This window comes from Polyodon spathula, chromosome 15 (genome assembly GCF_017654505.1).
Source record: "Polyodon spathula isolate WHYD16114869_AA chromosome 15, ASM1765450v1, whole genome shotgun sequence".
Lineage (NCBI taxonomy): Eukaryota > Metazoa > Chordata > Actinopteri > Acipenseriformes > Polyodontidae > Polyodon > Polyodon spathula.
Genome location: NC_054548.1, coordinates 26518351 through 26537330, shown reverse-complemented (window position 1 = coordinate 26537330; position 18980 = coordinate 26518351). Strand labels below are relative to the sequence as shown.

The 18980-nt window shown below is 36.0% G+C and overlaps 1 protein-coding gene across 1 annotated transcript in view; it reads left to right on the top strand.

Annotated features, from left to right (window-relative positions):
- Positions 1 to 18980, top strand: part of LOC121328072 (glypican-6-like) — a 298238-nt gene that overhangs the window by 186372 nt on the left and 92886 nt on the right. The window contains exon 4 of the mRNA XM_041272551.1: positions 7910 to 8075. Coding sequence (XP_041128485.1) covers positions 7910 to 8075 — 166 coding nt within the window. The remainder of the gene's footprint in view (positions 1 to 7909; positions 8076 to 18980) is intronic.

The window sequence follows — 18980 nt, the reverse complement described above, 5'->3', positions numbered from 1 at the left end:
ATCGTTCTCTTCACCACCTGTTTGGTATATGCTGGGAAGGAAGGTTTTACTTTGCCACTCAATTAACTTTCGGCTGCCGCAGCAGCCTGAAGATTTTTGACACTGTCTGAAGCATTATGCTGGATACTGCTCAATGCCTACTATGTGCCATTTCTGCTTCACCCTTTATTTTTTATTGATCTCCCCTCCATCTGATCCACTGGCAGAAGTAATTACTAAACTCAAGAGTTTGTTTTCAGAAGTTGGCGTCCCGCTCTCAGAGAAAAAAACAATTGGCCTCCTTCATTCTCTGGAATTTCTTGGAATCATTCTGGACACGGAAATTCGAAGCCAGCCTCCCTGAGTCCAAACTCAATCACCTTCAATTTCTTATTCAGAACTTTCAGATTAGTAAAACAATCAGAAAACTTGCCTCTCTTTATATGTTATTCGTTACTAACTTATGTCTAAAACATCTCAGCAGATGGCTTTGTTCCGCCCCGTGAACTGGTGATTAAGCATTGATTACAAGACAAATGTTTGCAATAGATTGGCAAGTGGCACTAAATAAAATGCGTTGTCCGCCATTTCAGAATTTTTCTGACGTTCCCCAGTCTGAAAACCACTGCCTTACAAGAAACCACACTATCAACAGATACAGTTTAATAGTAGTAGTATTTAAATGCCATTGTCCTGACTGGTACATTCTTACCTTCCAGCTGCCCCTTTATTTTGACAATTTCCATATCAAAAATGGCATTTTTGTTCTTGACATTTTTCATTCTTAGCCTCCAAATAAATATTTTGGATAGATTTTTCAAAACAATGTTTGCTTTATTTTTACAACAAACGTTGATGTTGTTGATAAAACGCATATATCTGCTTCAGATACTGTTTTAATTTTTTTTCAAGGTTAAAAGATGGCCCTTGTTACACAGAACACAAAAAATAAAATGTAAAATATACAATATGTATTTTGTTGGTTTTGTGGATTTGCTATATGTAACATATTTTAATACTGCACATAATGATATGGTTTTGAAAATGCTACTTACCAAAACCGTGACTGCATGTGAACTGTATTACATAATAATTTCCTTTATTCCGATTCCAGTTGTGTCTCCTTAATGCAAGATTTCTTGTAGGCATATATACAGTGCTGCATAAAAATCACATACACTATATGTTTTTATCATGCCGTCATACTAGGCCTACTGGCGAAATGGCCAAGAGACAGTTGGTGCTAAACACATATTGAATTATTTTGGCCTTGTATTTGAGCATTTTTTGTCATAGAAAAGACATATTTCACATATTTTATAACATTACCATTATAAAATTATGAAAACGCAAGTGTAAACAAACAAATAAAAAAGATGTCGTCAGACATGTCATGTTAATACAAAATGCATTAATTTACTGTGTATTAGTATTGCGTCTGGTATGGGAAGGGGACACACCGGCGCGTTAAGAGAAATTCAGCTTGGATCTTTTATTTCAGGGGGGAAATGAAACTGCCTCATTGGGTTTACCTGATGTTGAAACTTAATCACATAATTGTAATTCAAATTGAAATTATTAAATATGGTATTAAAGTTGGATCAGTTTACTTTGAAAAATGTGTTATTGATTTGAAATGGATTTGTTCCCTTTGTCATTTACTTAGACCTTCTGTGTCAGCAGTGGATCATTAGGTTGTGCTGGGTGTATTTGCTATTTTTGATTTCCTACACTGGACAGTACATTTTTAAGTTAGACATGAAAGCAGATGTTTTAGCATAGCTCAAACAAGATGGTTACACAGAGTAGTATTCGGTTGAAATGATGTTGTGCCTCGGAATCAATTGGATATTTCAGCACTCTTGAAAATGGGAATGGAGCTCCTCAGTTCTTCAGTCTGGTCAATCAACATTGATAATTAGTTGCCTGAATTTCCAGCAGGGAGGTGCAGAATTGATAAACAACTGATAAACAGAAACTACAATCCGTTTCAGTGTATCCAATATTCTTCACATTTAGCGTTCCTGATATTTAGAAATGGCCCATTTTATTTATTTTTTCTTTCATCTTTGCAGTTTCCGCAAGCTACTTTAAAATAAATCTGTAGTCAGGTTTGAGGCTCTTAAAGCCTTTGCTTGCTGTGTTCAACTAGCCTGCAGGTTATTAAAGCTGCACTGAGAAACAGTGCTACAGACATCTACCAGGACTTATTTCATCACCAAAACATGAGAATTAAATGAAAGAAAGTAGTACCTTTGAGATGTTTTCACATTTTTTTTTAAACTACAAGTACAGATATCTTGCTGAAACCCTCTAGCAAAGTACGTAATCCCAGAAGATGTGTAGACTATGGATCCCTAGCTGTGACCGTTCAGATAATCAGTATAAAGTGATGCCAACTGAGCATGACTTTGCATGATGATTCCAACAGCATGTTGTGCTCAGAGCTAACTAAAAGCATGAGCTGATGCTTACTTGAAAACAGTTGTCACACCAGGTTTACTTGACATAATCCTTTTACAGCTTACATGGCAAAGGTCTTGATGTACTGCAGGTATTTGCTTCTTACTGAACCACTTACTAAGTAAAAAAAAAGGGGGGGGGGCTCATTCAATACTGGATAATTGGACACTTAAGGTACTGAAAAAAAAAAGATGTATTTTAATCCAGATAACTCTTTTTATTGTTGCGGATGATGAGTCAATTTTCTTGCTTAATAAAACCATCACAAAAGGATTGTGTCTGCAGTGCATCAAACAGACAGCCTCCCCTAGGCTATAGATAGCACCATCCTCTTTCCTGTGGCCCAGTGGGGTACAACAGTGATAGTCCCGATATAACTGTTGGATACAGTAGCTTTAACTAACGCTCTCTCTCTCTCTCTCTCTCTCTCTCTCTCTCTCTCTCTCTCTCTCTCTCTCTCTCTCTCTATATATATATATATATATATATATATATATAGCTTGGAAAACAACCTATGATTGGTTAAACAGCATCACATGACCGTGCGTATATATAGCGTATAGCACGGCTTGCATACTAATGAGCCGCTTCACACTGAATAAATCACTATTCACCACTACATTCTAAATTCCATGACAAACTGCCATTTTATTTGTTGTTAGTTACAAAACCACAGCCAAAAATGAGTGGCATTTGACCTATTCCTTTAATATATTTTAGGATGAAACTCCACATAACTGGTACAACACCAACTTTTTGAGTGAAGACAGCAGTCCATCTGAATTTTTTTTTTTAAATAAAATAAGAGAACCAGCAAGAGTAGACACATAACAGTAGATGAGGAACAGCTAAATAAAATTTAAAAAACCACACCAAAAAACTACAGCATAAGCTGGTTAATGTACTTAAAGAAAAATCTGGACATTTATTTTATGGAAATAAGTCCAAAAAACCTCAACAACATTAAGGGAATTTTATATCAATGCAAAATTTGTCCAGTAGAAGTTTTAACATCTCTGCTGACAGTGAGTTTAAAACCAGCAATAATGTATTCCGTCAGTCAGGAAAACTCTTAGAAAAGCAGATAAAGACAAGACCAGACACCACCCCCTGAATTACCAGCCTGGATAGGAAGTGTCTGTTGGAAACTGAGGTACTGTCCCTTGACACCACGGTCAGATTGGTGCGTAAAGTCTGGTTCGATCGTCAACTTAATCTGGTACAACTTGGATGCAAGGGTGTCCGACAACTAACAAAAACATATTTTGAGATCTAAAACAATGAAAACATACTAGAATATGTGTTTCTCGCATGTAACGAGTTTACATACTAACTTCAAGATCTGGCTTCAGTCTCCATCGCAGCTGCTCTCCTTACTTCCTTAGTGTCATTTGAAACACTGGCCATCATCACAGCTTGTGGTCCGTCCTCTGGTTTCTAGTGAGATGGCACTTTTGATGCAAACATTCACAATAAACGAACATATGCAATATATTTTTAATAAGCTGACAATGAATTCAATGAAATAAAATCTGTGACTATATTTCACTGCACATGTATACACAATCAAAGTTTTTGGTGTTGTCTTAATTTAAATGTGTTTTAACTAAATAATTTTTCTTTCTACAAATGACAGGTACCCGTGTTATAAGCGGTATAAACCACTTCGGTTTAAAGAACTGACTGTGTGTTTGTGTGTGTGTGTGTGTGTGTGTGTGTGTGTGTGTATAAAATGAGTCAGTTCTCATTGAGGTGAATTTCCTGATACTATGAGTGTTCTACATGGTCCTGGACAAATTTAACTGTTGCGTATTGTAAATTACTTCTGATAATAAAATAAAATGATTATTAATTTATTTTGGAGCCTTACTCCTAGCCCTGTGAATTGCCCTAGTCCGTATAGCTTAGTGTAAAGGATATTCGAAAATGTATTCACTTGCATCCAGATTAGTGCCTCTGTTCTGTATTTTAGTGCTGTTTTCGGGCTACTGATTCTATGATTTATTTTGAGTTGCCATAGTGCTCGTGCATTAATGCCATTTCCACGAAGCATAGAAATGAGTCACCAGCACACAAAATGGAGGTGTTGTAAGATGTGGATAACGCACCGCCGTACAAGAAAAAGGAAGATGTTGATGCAGATTTCAACATTCCCACTAACACTTTATCAACCAAACAGGATACAATAATACAGGCATACAAATAGCGAACGTGGGATGCAAGACATCAGCATTTCCGATTTCCTCATTACTCCTGAGGATGCCTTGCATTTGCGATTTAAACATGCTTGTGATCAAAATGGGACCTGCAGATTTCAAGCTGAAATGTATACTTTTTAAAAGTTAATTTACAGCTGTATTTTCAAAAGAAATGCACATTATTTTTAGGTGCTTCGTAAAAATATTCAGAAAATTAGAAATTTGAAATAAATCCTAATTCCTTCCCTGACCGTTCTATAAGGTGACATATTACAAGGAGCGCACACCCCGGACCATAAGCTACTGCTAGTAAATAGCTGTGGCAGTGTGTCAGGGTGCAAGTCCTACCGGTGCACATGTGGAAATGTAGCTGGTGCTTTAAATTGAACAAATGATTAATGATGAATTCATTTACGCACCAGCCACAAGTGTATATAAAGGGTGATCATGGGTGTTAGTTTAGAATGAGTAGTGATAGTGTTGGTGAAGGTGAAGGTGAGTGTGAGGGTTTGTGTGCTGTGCAGTGGTGTAAATATAGTAAGAAATATTGTTAGCAGTTATGGGAGTTGTGAAGTTTTGTTTATTGAAAGCGACGGCTCAGTCTGAAACCACGGTAGTTCAAAAATATATCTGTTTTGTTAAAGTGTTTGTTTTGACCCTGGTGCCTGTTTACTTATTATTTTGTATTAAAGTTTGCAAAAGCACATTAATCTTGCAGTCCCTTGGTTGTGAAGCTACCCTACCACAGTAGCAATTAACTTTTCTTGAATGGCTTTATATATTAAATAGGCAGGGCCTCTTTTCCAATTACACAATACTTCCTTATGGGCTGGAATTGAAAAAGGTGGTGGGTGGTGTGATGGGTTATTAACACATCATAAATGAGTGCAAATGTTATGTCTACAATTTATTACACAAAAAATGGGTCTAATGGCAGTGAATTGTACATGGAATGATTAGAGCTGAAAGCAAAGGCCACTGCATCCTAAAAAAGTCATCAAGAATGTGATGTTCAGTTTTACAACAGTAGCAGCAGAATGAATCACTACTAAGTGGTGGACCTCATGGTTAACAAAGTCAAGGGCTACAGGGCTGGGAGGCTGAAAACTTAAAACAAGATCATTCAGAATCTGTTAAATCTCTTATTATTTACTCATTAAAAAGTATCACTTGCATATATCAAGTGTATTCCAGTACATATTAAATTTGCTGCTTCTCTGATTAATTGCTTTGTTACTATTTGAATATAAGTAATAGTTTAGGTTTGGTTCTGCTATGTTTACTGTATCAGTTGTTACTTCAGGAGATCTTTTGTGGGACCTACCTAACTTGTACATGAACAGTTTGCCTTTCATTTCTGAGTAGCAGTTGATACTGTTATTTGCAGAAGTCTTTAGTGAAGATGGAATTCAAGGTGACATCAAAACAGATGACAAATATATTATCTACAATATCTCAATGTACTGTGTGTTTCTGTTTGTCCTACATGGTGTTTTATCTGAATAATAATAATAATAATAATAATAATAATAATAATACATACTATTGCTAAAGTTTAGCGCTTATATATATATATATATATATATATATATATATATATATATATCTATATATATATATATATATATATATATATATAAGATAAAAAGAAATAGGTTATAAAGAATATTTTGCCAATGATAAATTAAGGTCCACGTTTTTAGATGTGCTATGTGATCTAAACAACAGCATGACTTGGTTAACTCCTATTAAAAAAAAGATAGCCGTATTGTTTTCAGATAATGTATTAAGGGTAAGAGCTTCTTACATACTCTAACCTTGTTTGACAAACACTGAGGAAATCAGTTTTGCTTCATATCAGTTCACTGGGTGTGCCTAGATTTAAAACTGTTTCATCTTTTATTTGTGTTACAACTAGTTTACATTTTAGCACAACTCGCCGGTAGTGCTTGGGAAAGGAAACAGCATTTGAAAATGAGCCCCTTCACCAACTGTGTACTGTTTAGTAATGTACAGTGCCAAGAAAAAGTTTGTGAACCCCTTAAGATTTTTACATATTTCACATATTTCAAACCTAAAATGTTATTAGATCTTAATCTAAGTCCTAAAAATAGATAAAGATAACCTAATTAAACAAATGACACAAAAACATGATACATTTTCAACATTTATTTATCCAGAAATGAGTCAACATTCAATATCCATGTGTGAAAAAGTATGTGAACCTTTAGATTCAGTAACTGGTGGCACCCAATTGAGCAGCAATGATTTCAGTCTCTTACATCGGTTTTGAGGAATTTTGGCCCATTCCTTCTTACAGAACTACTTCAACTCTATGACATTTGAGGGCTTCCTTGCATGGACAGCTCGCTTCGGGTCCTGCCACAACATTTCGATGGGGTTTAGGTCCAAACTTTGACTAGGCCATTCTAAAAGGCGGAATTTCTTCTTCTGCAGCCATTCTTTTGTAGATCTGCTTGTATGTTTCGGATCATTGTTTTGCTGCAGGAGCCACTTTCGGTTCAGCTTCAGCTCACGGACGGATGGCCTGACATTCTCCTGTAGAATCTTCTGATACAATGCGAATTCATGGTTGTGTCAATGACGACAAGCTGATTTTACAACACCTGATTTTAATTATTCCCTTAATTGAGTTGATAAAACCAGGGGTTACTTTTTCACATAACCTGAATCTTAATTACTCATTGTTTGTCTAATTCATACATCATTTTGTTTCAAAGGACATGGAATTGGTTAATATAAATCCTATTGGATATTTAAGAAAACATGGCTATCATGGTAAAACAATGGAATTTCCATAATTATCATTTGGGTTCACAAACTTTTTCTTGGCATTGTATGTGTGTCTACATCCCAAATGGTATGATACATATTTCTAACAGAATACTGTATCTCTTCGGAGTATGGTGGGTTTTTCATGTGATGCATGTTTAAGTGCATAATTTGTTTGTGTGTCATTTTATTTTGGGGATGTAATGCTATATAACTGGTGCAACTCATCTCTGCTCATACAGAATGGCAATTGAAATGGGGTTCTATTTCCCCAGAGATAACACTATAGTGCTTTTTTCCTGTAATAAACAAGTGAGTGAATGATCAGTGGGCTTAACTGGATCCGTCTCATTTTAAAGACTGCAGGTGGCTATTTCCTGGAGCTGTGTGACCCTTCTGCATTGCTGCTTGCAGTCTGCCCTACTCTATGCAATAAGCAGCAAAGGAAATTACATTTCATTTTCTTAATTCTGCAGGTCAGCCCAACTCCAGGGTGCATCCGGGCACTAATGAAGATGTTGTACTGTCCTCATTGTCGTGGAATTCCTGCCCTAAAGCCCTGCAACAACTACTGCCTGAATGTAATGAAGGGATGCCTGGCGAACCAAGCCGATCTTGATCCGGAATGGAATCTCTTCATAGGTAGGAACAGACCTCCCTTGATGATTGCAGCACTGGCTTTTTTCAGTGTTACTGAGTACACCACTGATTTGTATTCTGCGCAGGGTAGCACAGGAAAGCTAATAGAGCGTTCAAGGGCCTGGCCAGTGTGGTGCTGAGAGTGCAAGGTCACACCAGTGTGTACCTACATGTTAATGACTGTAGAGTCCCTCCTATTGTACTGTACCTGTCATTCTGCTGACTGATGCAAAAACTGTAACTTGTCTTTTCAAACCAGTACTGGAGTGGCATAAAGAAGTTACTGACAACTAATACAAAGTTAACAATGCATTCTTCGTGCCTTAAATATGTGTATGACGATAATTAGGAGTTGAACATTTAGTTTTACTTTCAACAATGTAATTGCTGTAAGATACAGTATGAAAGCATTGTAGAAGTAAAAAGACCCAACGATGTCAAACTGCCATTATGTTGTGCAGAGTACATATACCATTGGCAGACCTTCATTGAAGAGGCAGAGGAGAAACTGCCTACTCATAAATTTTAAAATAAATATTCTTTTGTATTTATTTATTGATATGTAATATAAAAACTAAATATCTTTAACGAGGAAGTAGCCGCCCCATCCAAATTCTTCACTAAGTCACCACTGTATGTTCAGAGAAGGCAGGTGCGTCCTTCTCTCCTGTAGTTATGATTAGCATCTCTATTAGCCAATCATATTCTTCCATTTTTTCAGCTGGTTTGCATGGAACGCCGTCTAAAAATGACTATGGGTGGCATGCCTCCCATCCCCTTTTGCCTGTTTTAGACAATCACCGAACGTGTGCCCTCCCACATTAATGACCTTGGGTGCCAATAGTGATGAGTGACAGAAACAAACCATGGTTTAGAAGGACGTACTTTAAAAAAAAGTCAGGTTAAACAACAACACCCTAATAATGTGAAAATTATGCAATCGATATCTAAATAACTTAATTTGCAATACATGTATTGTTCCTATTACTGAATGAACATATATAAGAACTACATTTACAGTAACTCGCTAATTATAAAAATCTGGACTTTAAGTGGAAGAAAAAGACGCATGAGCTGTGGAAGAAAAATAGCATGAGCTATTACAAAAAAAAGCATAAAATAATAAAACTCATTGTTGGCATAATTTGCCGAGTATCTTCAAACCAACAGTGGAACATATTCTCCCACCAGATCAGTGAATATATATATATATATATATATATATATATATATATATATATATATATATATATATATATATATATATATATATATATAATATTATTAAGTTTAAGGTTAAATAGAAAAAGTTTCAAATACTATCCGTCTTATTCTTTATGTAGGGCAGAATAAGAAGCACTGTAAAGCTGTATAACAATATTCTGAACCAACCCGTTTAACAAGACAAGCATCTCTGTACTCCCTTATATTTAGAAGAATAAATCTGACACCAGCAACTCAATAAATATTGAAAAGGTAAAGAAATGAATTTCAAAAGGTTGCAGACCTCAAGGCCGCTTACAAGAAAGTGACTGGTTATTCAAAAACAAAATCAATATCTTTTTGTTGTCTGGATATAGTACAATTAAAAATCTTTAGGACTAAAATGAAAAGTAAAAAAGTCAGGTTACCAAAGAGACTCATTACCGCCATGTAAAAATGACATTCCATCTGATATGATAAAAACCCTTGAACAATCAATGCAATCAAAAAGCAACCCAGAGGTCAAGCAGAACTGTTCTAGATCCTCCAAAGGGTGACATTGTTTCACTGGGACACAAAAATAAATACAAATCAAATAAAGACCATTGTTTTCACGTGTATTGTATGTCCTAGATCAGCTTTGAGTCTTTGATGGATATTCTTATCTAAATACATATTGTGTGTCAGTGAAGCGAAACAGCAGACTTCTCCATTGATAAATACTCGGTGACAGTCTGTTATACTATATATTTGCACATTTTAATAGTAGCTTTAGTAGGAATTTTCAAATGGTTTCTGGTAAAAAAGTGTGGATTGCAAAATCCTGTGGTGTTTCTCTCTTGGATCTAAATGAGAATGCAGTCCAGTTAAGGTAAAACAGCATGTACTGTAGATCACAATCTTCCCTGGACCACAACAGTACTTAACACTCTAGATTTACCATCACTCACTCATCTGTCCAGACCCAGATGTAGCCACTAATTACAAAACCTGCAGACAAGGTGACCAGATTATTCAGGGTGCCTCTGCTGCTCCTCAGTTGTGAAGGACTGGAGTATATTTAGCTCACTCAGTGCAAATGGCATCAATTCTCAGCTGACAGTCATCTTTGACATTCATTCATTCAGCTAGGTTTTACATTTCCAAACTTTAGATGGCAGAAGCTAGTATGTTTCTTTCATGATCCAATTAGCCTATCTAAAAATTATATTGATAAATATGCAACATACACTGTGAGGAAACAAACAGATGTTAGAAGACTATTTTGTCTTTCTGATATATTTTTATTTATTTATTTTTTCACAGATCAGAATTTTAAGCAAAATAAAAATAGCCAGGTAACCACTGCACAGACTCCAGCTCATATTAGGGGGTTGTAGCTTTAAATGCATTTGTGAAGATCCTTTTCCTATTGCATTAATTTAGTTTAGTCTCTGCGATAGCAAACATTAAAAAAATATATTTCTTCAGCTCAGTATAACATTTTTGTTTTAAAATGAAAAGGTGTTCCATTTTATTCCATTTCATATGCTCCTGGCAGTGTGGGATAAAAGATGAAAAGGCCAAACACGTTCTTTTATGCCCTGCTCAAGTGAACACAATTTAATCCACTGAGAGATTGCACTTTGCTCATATTACGCTTCCAATTCCCTCACAGCCACAACACAACACACCTTAACTCACTCAATTAAAACCAACAGCAGACCTTGGTTGCACAGTCAAGCACATGAAAAATAAAAAAAAGAATGCATGAGCTGATTTTATCTGTGAACTATAAATCATCAGCCACACGTTAGAAAAAATATCATTTTGTGCTTTAACGGTCTGTGTGAACAGGAATTCTAAAGGTTTCCAGTGTTCAATAAAAACACGCCTCTGTATTTCTTAGGTGTAGGTGGCTGTTGTGTTAATGTAGGTGTGATCTGTACTCATTTACTTCATTTGGGTTAATGTTTCACATCCAAAAGTAATTTCTGTTGTTTTGGTGCTCCACAAACGAATGAAACCATTGGACTCTATGCCGGTCTTGAACTTTCTCTTCATTCTGTTGGTGTTTTCAGGGCAGATTTATTTACTCCCTTATTAACACCACTTAAAACCGTACAATAAAGTGTCAAAGAATCATAATAAACTGAGGTTTACAATATTTAGTCCACAGCTAGTCCACAGCTATAGAGCTCATTAAAATAGACTCCATAGTGTGTTTTCATAAATCGACAGAATCACTTATTACCACAAATTGACGGGGTTAGAATCAAGGGTTTTATTTTACACTGGTAAGAGGTGAATGTGAGATGATCAAACTCAATTTGTTAAAAAAAAAAAAAAAAAAAAAAAACCAAAAAAAAAAAAAAACATTTAGACCTTATGGACCATTATAAGCATAAAAAAGGCATTTGACGATATGCACAACATTTGTTGTGGGAAACATAAAATCACTAAAGAAATATTTATTTGTAACATTAACCTTGTCCCCTGTATGGGAATACCATGCATTTAAGTGGTTACCTTGCAACAGCTTTGTCTGCCAGACTGAAGTATTTGTATGAAGACCAAAGAGCATTCTACAGAAATTAGAGATAAAGTAATACAAATGCATAGATTAGGGAAAGGGTATAAAATAATATCCAAGTGTTTGGATATCCCAGTGAGCACAGTTGGATCAATAATCAGGAAGTGGAAGCTGCATCATACCACCCATGCACTGCCAAGAAAAGGCCGTCCCTCAAAACTCAGTGCTCAAACAAGAAGGAGACTTGTTCAGTGGCTGGGAGTGGAGTAATGGTGCACCATTCAACCATATCAATAGCTCTGCATAACACTGGCCTGTATGGGAGGGTGGCAAGAAAGAAGCCGTTACTCAAAAAGTACCATCTGAAAGCACATCTGGAGTTTAACAGAAAGCATAAGAGTGACCCAGCTGCGATGTGGAAAAGGCTTTGTGGTCAGATGAGACCAAGATAGAGCTTTTTGGCCAAAACTCAAAGTGCTATGTGTGGCGCAAACCTAACACTGCCCATACTGTGACCTAGCCTTCAAGAAAAAGAAAGAGTTAACTGCTCATGTCCTGGGTGATCGTGCTGCACAAACAAATCACTGAAACCGCAAGTTGTAAATACTGGCATATAGTAAAGTGCTGATAATAAAAATTCAATAAAATGAACACGCTTCAGAATACTTCATATTTCTGACGGAAAGCTACAAGAAAATAATTTTGTTTTGAAAGATGTCGTTCAAACTGGCAGGCAGGGTATGTGTTATCTGTGTTATTCCAGAGAGACAAACTACCAGAGAACACACCTTTCCATGTGAAATGGATTGCAACTTCTTGTAGTTTTAATAACAAACGATGAAGTGTCTGTTCCGTTATAGGCCCCTGTGGCAGCTCATTCAAGCTGCTCAATACACAGCTGCACCAGAGGCATTAGAACCTCTAGCAGGTTATACATTTGCACCATTTTATTTTTATTAAAATGATTATTACAAAGCTAGCAGGCAACAACTAACTGTTATATATCTGAAGCTTTTTAACATCAATGGTTTGCTTTCTTCCAAATCAAATAAATACATGTTAACTTAGCACTGTAGTAAATGATGTTTAAATATGGCCCTTGGTCTCTTCTGTGTCCCCTTCTCTCACATTGCATGTATCTTGTTAGGCAAAATACAGTATTTAACCAAAACCTGTGCATACAGACAGGTTAAATTAAGTGACCCTGTGGCAGAGCAAAGCTCTGCCCTTTTAAATTGGCAGGGATGGGGTTAACTTCCCCTGCCTGCCTGGGTTTATTATGTTCAGGTGGCTGGGTTGATTAGTTGATTAGGTTGATTAACGATCAATCAGCGCCCAGCCACCTGATATAAAAGGAGGCCTCTGCTTCTCATTTGGAGGGAGGGAGCTGAGGAAGCAGGTTGGTTTTTTTGGTTGTGTAGAAAACTTGAATCCAGTGAAGGCATTGCCCAGCCTGGAAACTGTTATTTTTGTGAGTTTTGTTTTTGCTTTATTTGTGTTTGAGTATCTGTTATTTTGGCCCTTGTGCCCTTTCATTTTGTGTTTATAATAAAATAGTTATTTTTTTGAACTGCAGTCTGTCTCTGGGCCTCTATCCACTCGCCAGCCTGCCACAGACCCTTTAAAAAGAAAAATGTTGGGGTGGGACAGTCTGCTTAGGTACACTGTATAAAAGCATTTGGAGTTTAGCAGTGCTTTGAAAAATGTTGTAACAAAAAGCATGCCTTTAAATATTTTGTAGGAAGGCCAGAGGATTATATATTTTATTTTCCGGTCATCTAATAGGTGACTTTAACATTTACAGTACACTTGATTGCTAGATCAAGTAAATGTCATTAGAATCAGGCTGTGATTGGGCAGAACACTCAGAAACGTTTACGTGCTTCAACCAGCTTTATTTTTAGAAGTTATTTTTAGAATGAAATGTTAAGAAAAACTAGCAGTGTGTATGACTGCCCTAGCGGAGTTCGAATTAGCCCAGTATCTAGAAGTGCAGAGAACCAAACTTGTTACTTACATGCAAAAGTTTTCCATTGTCATGCATCAAAAACAGTGTGTTACTTGGAGAATTTACTCCCAATTGACAGGCAGGATAGTATGAAAGTTACCTTGAAAGAAAATGACATCACTTTTTGAATATAAAAAAATAAATAAATAAAAAAATAATAATTAAACATAGCAATATTTGTTAATCACAATGTATAATAAATGCAATAAGGATAATAAAAAAGAAGAAAAAAAGTCTTGCCACTTCACTACATAATACATTATTTTCAGGTTTTATTTTTGATCAAGTGTTGTCCCTTTAAACATATTCTGAGCCGATTCGCTTTCTTAATCAAACACTAATTACTAAAAGAAGTTGTTTCTTTAAGCTCATATCTTGATTGAGTTAACAAATGAAGTGCGTTGATCTCACCTGATTCTATTTGAACCTATGGCTCTAATCACCAAATTCAGTTTATTAACTCCCACTGCGTTAGTTTCTAGTAGTGCGTCACTTATTTAAACAATCTGGTATTCAGTTATGGTTTAACAACTATTAATTAAGATTTAAAGAGAGGGAGAGGGAGGGAAAATAAAAATTGAAAACTAGAAGCCCTAATTATATCGTACCACCCTGTTTCGTGTTATTGTTTTTAGTAACCAGGCACTTGGTCAATCTTTGCAGCTTTGTAATACACTGTACCAGTAACAATAATGATTTTCTACATCAGCTCATCGACAATGTTCAGGCAGTTTCATTCCTTCCAGGGGATTCATCTGTCATTTTTAACTAAAATATCACTTTGTGTTTGTTCTGTGGTTCAGTAGTAAGTGATCTCACCATCAATTGAGCGTCTTTTTTAGCCCTAGGCTACAAGTGAATTGGGAGAGCCATTAAAATACAGCCGAGATGTTCATATAAAATATGGATTGCAAACCGACTGCATGCAGCAGTGAAGCGCAAGGCCCAATGTCAAACATTTAAAATGGAGTAGTTGCTTGCACGGATAATCTTTGAGTCATTATTCAGACCGGTTAGAAATGATTACATGGCATGAGGGTAAAATCTCCCACAACTGCAAGGGACATATTTTCTTTGGTTTGATCAATTGTTTTCAAATCCCAATAATTGTAAGAGTCCATCCTCTCTGTCCAGCATGTGAGTGTAGATCTACTGGGACTTGTTATTGCAGCCTATTCCTCAGCATATTAGTCTTCACCACCACTTCAAAGATGGCAGACAGGGAGTTATGAAAGTATACACAGTGTTAACTATACTTTGGGGAGGAGAATGGCTTATACAGTGGATTAACGAGAAGAGCTGGTAAATAAAACCTGTTCTGAAGTAGCTAATTAAAAAAAAGTTCAGTTCTCTCTGGCCACTTTTGGTCCTTGGATTAGGTTTAGAGCCAGCCAATACTGGCTTGAGTCTTTCCTTTTTAAACATATGCTTAACTCTCTGAACTGTGTATTCCTTTTTCAAGCACCGTGCCAGCAGCATGCTCAATATGAGAGAACCCCTCATCTCTGCATCCCACTTCAAACTTGTTTATTTAGATCAGCACTCTGACTCAGTCTCTGAGGGCACCCAGTAAAATGTCATAACCAGTCGTGTTTGAGTGTGGTTAGACAAGGATGCTACCAAGCAGACAATTACAAAGGCAATGCCCAATAATTCGGGGTTTATTGCGATAAGAAACTGATAAACAGCTCCTTTTATTATTTGAAACATTTAAAATCTCTGATTTTAGGGCTGTTTACTTATTAGATGTTTTTATTTCCTTTTGTTTAGCTTTTTCTTAAAGCTAGGAATGTGATAGTGCCCTACAATAGAACTTCGTGATTGGAGGATGACAGTTCTGAGGGTTCTTACATATGGTAAATGTATGTTAAGCTACAGTATAAGGGCTTTGAGTAATGAAACTCTCACTATCATTCAGGACGTTTAACTGTCACCAATATCAATTATCTTGCTGGTAATGCCCTGTGCACTGGATATTAATGCTTAAGAATGTCCTTTGTTTACCTTTCTATTGATCTACCAGCTTTCGTTTTGAGAGTAAACCCTTCCTGGCCTAAATGAAGAAAAATATACAGAGATTCTTCAGGACTAAATTTACTAATACTATATAAAAGAACCCTCTAGGAAAAACAAAGTCTCCTGCATTTGCTTTTATAATAGCAATGATGGTCTGCATGCTGCTCTTTTACAGTCCTCCAAATGCAACAAGAATGTCTAAAGCACTTGCTGTGATAAGCTTTGACATTCACTTCACACTGAAATCACTTGAAAGAACTTTATCCAAGACAATGTAAGGATGTATTCCGTGGTAGCTTGCTGTAGCTGTGGGTGTTACAATATTGCTTTAAGATGATACTCTGATCTCACAGTTAGTTACTTTACGGCAAAACCAGGAAGCTGTAACATTCTTTGCAGGTGGCCCTTTATTGGTATCGTTTTACTTTCATAATAAATTGAAGGGTTAGTAACCTTACCTTTGGGCACCTGGATATTCTTTTCTACTACTTTCAAGCTAGGGCATCTGGTGGGCAAAGCCCTCCAATTACAGTATCCCTTTCAGATGTGTTATTATACAGTGTATGTTATTATAAAAGTCAAACCTTTTATAATACCTGCTCAAGGGACCATGATAAATTGTATTTTATATGCTGGTGATCTTTATTTCCATAGAAATTAGCATTTCAAAATGAAATATAAACAATGTATTTTTAAAATTAGATTGGTAATCTTTGGGCTAAAGGAAGGACGGATAAGCAATGTTTGGAAGGCTATTGGATTTCGTGTAGATGGTAAATGTTTTTGACGTGATGATAAAAGTAATGTTAATTAACAAGCGTATTTCAGATTGAAATTACTTTTGTTAAAAAAAAAAAAAAACAGTATTGATTTATTATTACAATGTCTTAAAGGTACATATGGTGAGGACGAACCCTTACTCTTTTCAGCTGTTAATTGAACTCAAGTCCTTCCGGTCAATCAAAAAAGTTCTCATTTGAAAGTTGTGCCTTTCTGTTTAATTATTGTGCACAGAAACATTTTTAGTTATTGGATCTTCTGATACAATCCTAACATTGGCTCTTGATTTTGAAAAATAAAATTTTGATGCAATAAAAAGCACAAACTCTAAAGTCTAAACAGACTTCCACACTACTAGATTTAAACTATCTCCTGATACATTAACTTCACAATGGAACTAGGCTTTTATAACAGAGTACTTAAACTAATGTAGCCTAAAGTGTTTTGTGATAATAAAGAAAACTCCCACAAAATATGCAATACAATTACAAAAACAATAATCATGAAAAAGCTCAGCAGTGCTCATAAAATAACACTCCTCATGTTTTGATAAATGCCGATGCCTACAGCTAAAGTGTTTAATCAGCACAGGCCAACTGTTTAGTGACTTGTATACCCAACTTTCTCTAAGATTATGGCTTTTATGGCTTAATTGTTTTGCTTTTATTATATACAATTATTTAATAATGGATGGAAATGTGAAGTGTCCCTGAAACTTTTATTTTATTACAGTTTTATTAAAGATGCTTATACTGGAATTCAGTAATGAAGATAATTAAAAATGTTGCCGTAAATTAACTATACTGCAAACCAAAGTGTATTGCCTTACACCGTTTTATATACCACTTGACTTTATTGATGCATTTTCATTTTTGTATTTATTTTATAGTCTTAAGATGTAAATGCTTGTAAGCACAGTAGCATTATATCAGATCTGATCTCATATATTAATTTTAAGAGACAAGAGTTGTAACGATCACTTTGCACAACTGAAAAGCAGTTGTACTGTCCTCCCTAAGGAGATACTACTGGCCCACTATCTATAACTAAGTCAGCAAGCAAGACAGACAGCAAAAGCAGGGACGTCAGAGGTGTCAATTTCATGAACAAACGGTTTATTGTTGTAAACTATAATGTAATAAATGAAACATAAGGAAAACAACTTATTGCAGAGAACATTTACTGGAAGGGACAGGTTAGAAAGTAACGTGAACTAAACAAACAAACAAACTAACACTAATGGAAATTAATGCGGTGTCTAGTGGGCCTCCAATAAACCCACACACACACAAACACCACACCAATACAAATCCAACACACCAACAGGCAAAAAAGACAAAGGTGAATGAATAATTATACGGGGGAGACCAATCACAAAGACGGTCTTGATGGCAATAGATGATAAATGAAATGTAGGCCTAACAAGTCCAGTGAAGCAATGCACATGTAATCCAAAGTAACAAAAGAACAAAACCAAAACTACAGGAACCAAAGTATCAAAGTAAAGTAGAAAAAAAAAACAGCAAACAGAAAAGGAATTCTCACCATCAAATAAAGAAGTCCCGAATAGAGATCTGTACTGATGATGATGGATGAAGTTTAATGAAAAAATAGCAATCGTAGAAAGTGGTGAGTCTGTCGAGTAGTACCGGGTAGAATGGTGAATAGCCGTTTGGAAAATATCAGGAGGATGAGGAACAAAATGGTGACTGAACACACTAACAAAAACAAACCCTAAACAGACCTTGAACAGCAACTAAACTTAAACAAGTAACAGTGTAAATAAAAAAGAAAGGTTTATACAAAGTACAAGATTTTAACAAACGAGTAAATGGATGCACCTGTATTTATCTAAAATAAAGTTAGTTACACTGTAAATAAGTAATATACTGTTATTTGTAAAATCGATTCCTCAAGAGAGGAATTTTCCTGGCCTAGCCAGCCAGCTTTAATACCGGTTTTGACTTCCAAGGAGCTCTGAGATTGGAGGAGTGGATATCGGAATGAGCCAATGGAGGGAGAGGATGAACAGAGGGTGATAGCAAGGAACTATGGGAATTTGAGTTTTAACCTGGCCAGGCTACTGACCCTAATAAAAGGGACAGGTGAGTGAAACTTATACCCACTTTATGGAGCAAGTGAATTGCTACAGAGTTACCAGAACATAATTTACTGGACCATGTTTTCATGGACAGAAGGAATTACCCAAGGGTTCATGGTCATGCCTGTGCTGCCTTTGAACTTGATTCATGTTAACTCTTTACCACCATTAGCTGTCCATGGACACCAGTGGTTTGATAGGTTTGATGGTCCATTGATGGGCCATGGACTTAGAAAAAACTGTTTGTATGTTTTCAGCTCTTCTGTATGTTTTACCATTGAGTCTTTC